The sequence below is a fragment of the Solanum dulcamara genome, chromosome 4 (assembly GCF_947179165.1).
Source record: "Solanum dulcamara chromosome 4, daSolDulc1.2, whole genome shotgun sequence".
Lineage (NCBI taxonomy): Eukaryota > Viridiplantae > Streptophyta > Magnoliopsida > Solanales > Solanaceae > Solanum > Solanum dulcamara.
In genome coordinates this window covers 6,355,583-6,365,185 of record NC_077240.1, presented here as the reverse complement: position 1 = coordinate 6,365,185, position 9,603 = coordinate 6,355,583, and the positions used below count along the sequence as shown (strand labels likewise).

Genomic DNA, 9,603 nt, shown 5'->3' with positions numbered 1-9,603 from the left:
TTTAGTATTTTATATATAGAGTCAAAGTTTAGAATTAGTAAAACTTTGGTGATCCAAGTATTGAACTAAGGTTGAATGGATTTCCTCCTCTCTTTTTTTTTTAATCCGAAAATAAATGTTGAATTTGGAAGTAAGACCAATGTTGAATATAATCACGTTTCTTTTTTCCAACTCTAATAAATTATTTATGCATGACATATTTAAAACCACAAAATTCAAATGATATAGATATGTTATACATATCTGTAGTTTAAAATTATAAGAATAAAAAAATTCTTTATTTTTTTAAATTCTGTGTCAAATCAAATTAATATAAATAAATTAAAATGAAAAGGGTATTGTTTAACACCGAGTTTAGATAGATTGATAGGTAATTGGGAGGTGGAGACCATGCAACTAATTAATTTTCGTAGTTTAGGGACCTTAGTAATCCAGAAAGTCTAATTTCATATAGCATTGTGTGAAAAAAGAGCTAAAATTTAAATACATAAAACCCCAACTACCCGTTTATCCATAGATAATTTTTAAATATTTGAAGAATATTTCAATTACTTGTTCGTTTATGAAGTTCGAAAATCGGTTTTTACGAGTTTTAAAAATTGATTTCTTTCACAGTTCTCAGCACTATCCAAAAACCAAACCATGTCATCAGCTCTATAATCTTATTATATGTAATACATTTTTTTATGCATACATACGTAGGTTGAATTAAAAAAAATGAATTTAGTTCACAACAAAACTTGTTCTAGATTTGTCTCTGCCCCATAACGAAGCCGGCAATGTAAGAGTAGGTGATTTATGTCTTCCCTTGATTCTTTGCACATGAAGCGCCAACTAATACAAATAGTTTTTCTCTTCCTAAAATTCTCTGTTGCCAAAATCACCCCTCTCGTAGCTAATCATGTGAAGAATCCCATCTTTCTTGATACTCTAGGATAAATATCGAGGTATGTGGGAAAGCAATCTCCTCTCTCACCAAAAACTTCACATATAAAATGCATTTGGTAATTTACTAAATACCAAATATCATCAAACAATTGTATTATCACTGTCGCTCCCCTTTAAATACTAAGCCTTGCTGAATCCATTGTTTATGCAATGGTGAATCAAAATCTTGTGTATACTCCTTTGTTGTATAAAAAAAAATCAAGAATTGCTAAATAGATATAATGTGCATGTGAGTGTATAGTATATGTGTATCGTATGTACGTAGATATGTCAAAATGGAAGAATAGAATGTGTGAGTGCGCATGCTCAGGTGATACCATGCATTAAAAAAAAAAATTACATGCATTAACTTTTTATATTAAGCTGGAATATCACTTAAAAATTATAGAAACACACCTTAGACTAATTTCTGACAATATGTGTACACTCTTTTTTTCTTTAGTAGTATGATATGCTTTTTGATGAAGATATGATGATGAGTGAACTATTGAGAATGTATACTTCATCAATAGTGAATTTCCTACCTAAACATTTGGATGAAGATCTAATTTGATATGCTTTTTCAATATGTATAACTAATGCTTTTTCCATTTACTTTTGCTTGTTAATTATATTTAAAATAGATTTTCGTATTTACTTGTCACTTTTGCATATCAAGATTAAAAAAAACATATTGTTATTCATGGTTTATCCTTAATTAATTACTTATTCCTCAAATTATTTCTCAAGATTTAAGATTATACAATAGTTAATTTGGGTAATTGTGGTAAATACACACATTAATTATTATTTTTTAAGGACATATAAAATTCAAAGTGAACAAATAAAAGTAAATGGATGAAGTACATGGTAAATCACGATATTAACAATGCAAGAATTTTTAATATTTATCATAGTATTAATAGGCGTGTGCACAACATCAACTATCTTATACTGGTGTATATTTACATGACAATACTTTTAAATCATCAAATTTTAAATCATGTTTTATAGGTATACAATCAAATTTTAATTATAAGCCAACAATATATTGTACAAGTTATGATCATACATTTTGGAAATTTTAAAAAGAAATGTTCTAGGACATTCCCTTATATATTATATATTACATATAATATATAATTATAGAATATGACATAGTGTTTCTTTGTATATTAAAGTAGTACTAATTACGGTGTATATATATATTTTTAAGAAGAAGTTGAAACTAAGGACTAATAAATCAAGGAAGAGAAAAGTGGGGATAAAGAAAAAATATCATTCAAAAAAAGGGGACAATATATTAGTAGGAAATAAATGCCATTCAACTTTGGAAATTTCACCCGAGAAGTTTACACATAAAATGCATTTGGTAAATGCGATTTACTAAGTGCACTGAACAATTTTGTTTCATTTTGAGGATTGGTTCAAAATAGTTTCTTAAATATGCACTAAATAATTTTGATTTTTTAGTCAAAAGTTAATATTTTTATTCTTCGACAATTTTTTAACAATTTATGTTTATTAGATTTGATGAATACAGTGAAAAAAGATTTAATCATAAATATTTTAAAAATTCCATCAAATTCTAAAATATGAAACACAAAGTATTACACTAAAACTAATATCAAAAGAGGATATTATTGCGTAGTTTGATTGATTGACCTATATATATGAAAAAATTAATATACAACAACAATAACATACCCAATGTAATCCCATAAGTCGGTTATGGAGAAGATATATTTTACGTAGATCTTACGACTACTTGAGGTTGATAGAAAGATTTTTTTCAAAAAACTTTGACTCAAGTATAGCAACATTAAATTGTCACTTTACACAAATTCTGAGTTTCAGAATTTCACTACTCTAATAATTTTACGTTTTTTCTAATCAGGAATCGCGATAATACCAACTACCAAAAAATTGTATATCACTATTCACTGCTGCTTCCCTTTAATCAACAACACCAGAACTTCCCTCAAATTAAACCAACTAAACCATTCCGGTCTCAGATCTAAATAGAAGAATAATATTAATTTATAAATACTTTTCTCTTGCTTTAACTTCAAATATTATTATTTAGTAAATACTAATCAATTTATATCAAGACGCCCACTACCTACCTTGGTCTCTCCTAGAAGTATGTGCCTAATACTTTTACATTAACATATCTATACCATGATTGATAACACCCCAAAATGATGCAAATACTATGTAGATATAAAAAAACTCAAAAGAAAAAAAAGGGTTGCATGAGGGCTATTTTAAGGGTATTTTACTTAAATTTCATAATAAAAAAGTTCAATTATAATTTTTTCCAATTTTTTTGATAATTATCCGAATTCCATTTTTTTTCCAGATTTCTAATATATACGAATGACGCTGATACATCGCGATTTGGTACATAAGTCATTTTCATGATACATCGCTAGTTGATACAAACCAAACATTGTAATATCAATAAAACTTATGAATCAGCTTATAACACTTAATATATCATGAACATAATAAAAATAGTAGTAAAACTTATGTTTTACTGATACATTTTGTGTTTGGTTTGTATCAACTAGAGATGTATCATGAAAATGACTTAATGTATCAAATCACGATGTATCAGCATCATTCCTATGTATCAGAAGAGGGATTTTTAAAATTTTTACAAATGGTAGGAAATAATTAAAAATATAGAAATATAAGGTGTGTAATTTGATAATTTTTCCCTATTTTAATTGTCCAAGCCAAGTCTATCAAAATTTAGATTCATACTGTTGAACTTCTAGCCCAAGTCAATGTTACCATTATCAAGCTTTCCTTACTTCAAATATATATATATATATATATATATATATATGAAAAAATAACCTAAATACACATCTTATTCTATTATAATTTCTACAATTTCCTACCATTAAAAAAAATTACAAAAATTCCTTTTTGAATACATCATTATCCTCTCTCGAATAATCCCTCCCCTCTCGAATACATCCCTATCATTAAGTAATGTATCATTCACAATCCGTGAGTTATTTATCCGCAGGTATCCTGATGTAATCGAAATCCTATAAATTTAAGGGACTTTTGTAGTTGAAAAAAAATAGGATAGAATGTAATTATATATTAACACTATGACATTTATGTAATTTTTACAAATATTGGGAGAAGGTTACAAAATTACCCCATAAAAGTATGACCAATCCAAGTTTGGATTTGATAATTGACCACTCGCCTGTATATTAGTTTAGTCAAATTCATTTTAATGGGCTTGTCAAAATATTTTCAAAGTCATTTTTGTATTTGACATGTTATTAATAATCATAGTAAAAAAAATTACTTTTATTATGTACTGAAAATAGATAACAAAACAAATAAAGAAATTAAAAATTTATAAAAAATAGGCCGAATTGAGTCATGACCTGCTTTTTAGTCCATTTTAGTTCAATTCATTTCAATTTAAATAACTTATAAACGGGTCAATAATTTAATCACATATTAACTCAATTCATTTGACCCACCTAAATTTTGTTCAACCTATTCATTTGAAACCTTAAAAAAAAACACTTTACCAAAATCACAAGTAGGCCATATATCAGTCTCAAGTCTCAACTAGTTGGAATTAACATCCATCATATCATCAAAACTTATCGTCAATTATTATAAAGTTTCTCATCATCACTTTATTCTTTTGGTGCTAATTACTCGAATAATGAAACTAATTTCAATAATTACATAAGTTGTTTGAGGTTAATTCTGAATACATTTATCTTATTTGCTTGATTAGGGTATTTCATACACATGTGCATTAAAAGCGTTGTATTTTCAATTGTTTAAGATCTTGTGAGAGTGAAACATATTAAACAAGGAGAAATCACATCTATAACGATTTATGAAGATCTTGTGTATACTAGTTATGCAGATTTTCAATTAATATGAATCCGATTTGTTGTTTCATAGTGAAGAAATTTTTATTTATGTTACTTTTTTCAAGATTTAAACTTGATTTATTTTATTTTATTACTATTAAATAATAAATTCAAAAATTAAAGTTTTTAATTTTTTTTTATGACTTATATGACTTTAAAAAATCAAAATCACGATATTTGTAATTCACAGTGACTTCATTATATATGTGTTTTCACAACGTATATGTATTTTATAATTTCATGTATTTGTTTGCATCAAGATTTTAATGTATATGTATTCAATATCAATTTCATTCAATGTATATATCCAGTATCAATTTGATATAATGTATTCAATATTAATTAAAATCATCTTTAGAGATGATATATTTTCAGTTGTTAATTTCTTTACATTAATGCTTTCATGTTGCGTGTCTAATCATCCAATCCTCTCCAAAAGTACATTTCCATTCAAGTAAGATCTGGAACAAAAAATAGTGTACGCAGATTTTACCCATATTCTTAACAAATAGCGCATTTACGTAAAGAGGAAAAAATGAACAATTTAAATTAGAGAAAAGAATAAATAATTTTCTGAACGTTAGGATTTTAGATTTAGCTTGACTAATATAGTTCAAACTTGCCTCTAAGTACTTTAATATCCAAGGCGTATGAAAAGGGAATCTTTATTTGATTGGTTTGTAATTAGATTTAAAGAATGAGGGTTCATTCAAAATAATCTTTCTACCTCTTTTAGGATGTACGTTCTACCATATAGAACGGCGCTTAGCCAACAAATGATGGAGCACTTTGTGCTAAAGTGGTGCCATTTTGTAATATATAAACACATTCTATTTTTTTCCTAGATTATATATATTAAAATTTTGACGAAGTAGTGTCGGATAACATCCATCGTGACTCAACGCCTTTTTATATATTTCTTCATTTTGAAGAAATATCTAGTCCAATAAAATAATATTTAGACGTTGATTTTGACATGCACTCAAACTGCAATATTATCACTCTGATGTCTTTTAATATTATTTTACGGAGTAATTTGTTTGAGACATACCTAATTAACCATTTTAGCTTTTAAGTAGCAAATTATTGGTTTTCTATTGCTTCCCCCTCTTTTAGCAATTTGTTTGAGTGACGTAACCATTCTTTTCTTTCCTTCATTGTCTAGCCAATAACAATAAATCAAGATTTTTCTGTTCAATTCACTTCAATATAATAGGCAAAAACACCTTAGTGATGATCCAAATATGCAAATATGTGAAATGCCTAATGTCAAAACATGATAGTCTATGCCAGAAAATATCTTTTTTCAATACTACGTTTACAAGAAACCTATTTAACTGTGAAATTAATGCATAAAATTGTTATAGAGAATCTTCATTACAATAAACGCAGTTTTAATAAAGATGAGAACTGTTTAGTGGAAAAAACGTGTTAAGGTCGATTAAACTCATCTTCTTCTGGCTAAACCAACAAATTAGGAATGAAATACAAGAATGTAAATTGGTCAAAGGAAAAGAAAAATAGAAGAGATTTGGAGAAGGTCAAAAGTCAGTATTTTTCATAAATTAACCCTAAAAAAATTAAACTAGTAATATTTTTAGAGAAAGTTGTCCATGCCTACTCTTCTTTTGAGAGGGCTCTTTTATATATCAAAACGTCAATCTTACACCCAATTAAGATCCCATTTGAATTGATTTATAAATTACTTCTAAGCTGTTTTTAATTTTTTTTGAGTATTTGACTGTTAATTTAAAGTCATTTTGTGCTTAAAATAAGTCCCAAAAAATAATTAGGTTTGTTTGATCGAGGTAACACCGGTCCAAGTCATGTTGAGGCGACGACCCCTAAGATTTTCCTAATCGAGTTGAAGTAAGAATGATGAGCGGCTCTCTGATTCAGTTTTAACCATGCACATGTCGTAGTTTGATTGATTCGTCCGTTTGCCAAGCATAAATTTTCCCCATACAAGAACCAAATTAACTGCATGCAAATTTTTTGCTCTATTATTGATCCCAAACGACCTCGTGTGCAGTAAAGGCAGATCTAGCATGTAACATATGAGTTCACCGTGGACTCATCAAATTTTATCCAGAAAAAAAAGAGAGTCTAAATTCATGCTGACAATTTTTTTTATTACTAATATTGTCTTTTCCTTTCTTGGATCTTAGACCATTTGAATTTTTTGTTTCTCTTTTTATGGAAGAGGAAAAAAAAACGAGAGAGTCTTTTCGCTATTTTTGACACAATAATTAAAACCAAAAATAAAATAAAAATTGTTGAAATCGTCCTAAATTGGTAATAAAAAGGAAGGGAATTGGTCAGTTGAAGTAATTTAGAAATTATAATAAAGTGAGTAAAATCGTACTATACCTTCAAATTTCAATAGTGACAAAAAGTCAAGTCAAATTGTCCCGATTGACACTATTTTTATTTTTTTTACTTTATAAAAAAAAGTAAATAAAAGGAAGGGATTGGCAGAATCTAAAGACAGATTGCAACACTAGCACTATGGGGAAAAAAAAGCACAACAAACGGATTCTTTCATTACATTATCAAATTAACTAAAAATCCCCACTCAAAGATACATGTAATCATTATAACAAGGCACGTACTGGGACATGGCCTTTAATTTATTTCAATGTAAAAGTAATTTATATATGAAAGTCTCATATATATATTTTAATTTAATTAACCATAGAGTCCAGTAACACCAACTAATTTAGTCAATCCAAAAGTAATTCCCATAGCCAACCATCCACCAATCAACACTCTTAATGAAGACTTAACCAATGGTGCTTTCCCTAAGTATGCACTTAACCCTCCAAACCCTAAAAGTGCTAAGCTAACTGCACCCACCACAACCCCTAACCTCACATAATAATCCTTCACAAAAACAGCACCTAATAAAGGCACAGTTGCACCTATAGCAAATGCTAAAGCAGATGCACCCGCTGCTTGTAACGGACTAGGTAACTTCTTCTTCTTTTCTTCTAATGATTCTATCTCGTTTTCTCTTTTAATTTGTGACATTTCTATGTCATATTGCGAATAAACAGACACAAATTCACCTATGGCCATGCTACATGCTCCTGCCACGAGCCCCGCCATTCCGGTGAGGATCATGGACTTTGAATCTTGATGAATTGCTCCTATTCCCATCATTAAAGATGATGTTGAGAGTAATCCATCGTTTGCACCTAATACTGCTGCCCTAAGCCATTGTGCTCTTTTTGAGTAATCAACTATTTCAACCTCAAGATTTTGTTCTATTTCCATGTTGGATTGTTTTTCTATGTCATTTTTGGATATTTCTTGGATATTTGTTATGGATGCCATTGAAGAAAGTAAGTAGTGGAAAATTGTAAATAAAGATATGGAGAAGTGTGGAGGGCACACGCCTATGTGGTGATATTTATAACACAAAATAAAGTTTTGGAGACATAAAGAGGCTTTTACCGGTGGAGTGTTTAAGTAATGAAGGAATCTGATGCATTCACATTATAATTGTTACTCCTCTATTACATTTGCTGGTTATCGAAATTCGTGAACTTTGATAGATATTTGTGATAAATATTTTAAAATATTAGTGCTTTTTTATAATCATATAGAAATTGCAACTTACTCCCTTAATCTCAAATTATTTGTCTTCTTTCTTTCATACTCTTTAAAAAATAAATTAATATTAATTTTAATTTTTTTATTTTATTAGTCTACTCTCACTTATGTCTTAAGATCAATATAACCTATTTTCAATAAGTATTTACTCTATTTATAAGGTGTTTGTAGTCTTTTAGAACGATTACCTCTATAATATGGGAAACATGAGTAATTATTTTTGTCTTGAACTTCTAAAATGACAATTAATTTGAGACAACTATTTTTAGAGACGGAGGGAGTTAGTGTTATAATATTTTTTGTATAGTTTTTGAAATTAAATTTTAATCTTAAAAATATTATTGATCTAATTCAATTTAACTTTAAAAAAAATCAATCAAATCATCAATATTTGGTAAGAGAAAAGTATCACATAAATTTTAACGGAGGGAGTGCTATGGTTTCGTGATTCTATTTGGTATCTAATTTCGATGTTTAACGCTATAGTGTTGGACTGAAATTCGAAAAAATCATATGGGTTGTTGGTTGTCCATGAGTTGGATGTTACAGGTTATCAGAATATAAGTGTAATCCTATATATACTACTGTATGCATTAATGCATGTGTGTAAGGAATGTGATTAAGGAACATAGCAAAGTTTGATTTGAGAATTCTTCTGAAGGATCCTTTTACCTTCTGTTTTGTACTTTCTTAACAATCAAATGAAAATAATATAAGCAATCATCGAGTATTGTGGTATGATGATTGACATTTCTTCACTCTTATTTGATTTGATAGAAAATATTTTAACCTTTGGTGAACCTACTCGGGCACAAATATATAAGAAAGTTTAATACGTATGAGAATTGTTAGTTTATGGTTCCCCGTTCCTTTTTCTATTCTGTACGTTCTGTTTATTAGTACGTATTTTATTGTTTGATCACATGAAAATTTCCATTTTGAATGTACTTATCATATACTATGCCAAATGTTGTGTAAAGGGGTAAAACAATATTCTTTTTTTTTCTTCTTCTTTTTCTGGTGCTATGTGATCAGCAATAACTGAAAAAGAAATTCTTAATAAAAAGTTCTTTAAGGAGAGTTCCAAGTCTACAAGGGAGGGGCGGAGCCAATTAGTGTAGGGACGGGGATTCATCCG

At 28.4% G+C, this 9,603-nt stretch overlaps 1 protein-coding gene across 1 annotated transcript; it reads right to left on the bottom strand.

Annotated features, from left to right (window-relative positions):
• Positions 1 to 7,307: 7,307 nt before the first annotated feature.
• Positions 7,308 to 8,243, bottom strand: LOC129884586 (vacuolar iron transporter homolog 1-like). The gene has a single exon (XM_055958874.1). The coding sequence runs from the start codon at positions 8,184 to 8,186 to the stop codon at positions 7,539 to 7,541; it is 648 nt and encodes a 215-aa protein (XP_055814849.1). The 5' UTR covers positions 8,187 to 8,243; the 3' UTR covers positions 7,308 to 7,538.
• Positions 8,244 to 9,603: the final 1,360 nt, after the last annotated feature.

Excerpts from the sequence above, each read along its gene's own strand:
- LOC129884586 (XM_055958874.1), bottom strand. The coding sequence starts at position 8,186 with ATGGCATCCATAACAAATATCCAAGAAATATCCAAAAATGACATAGAA.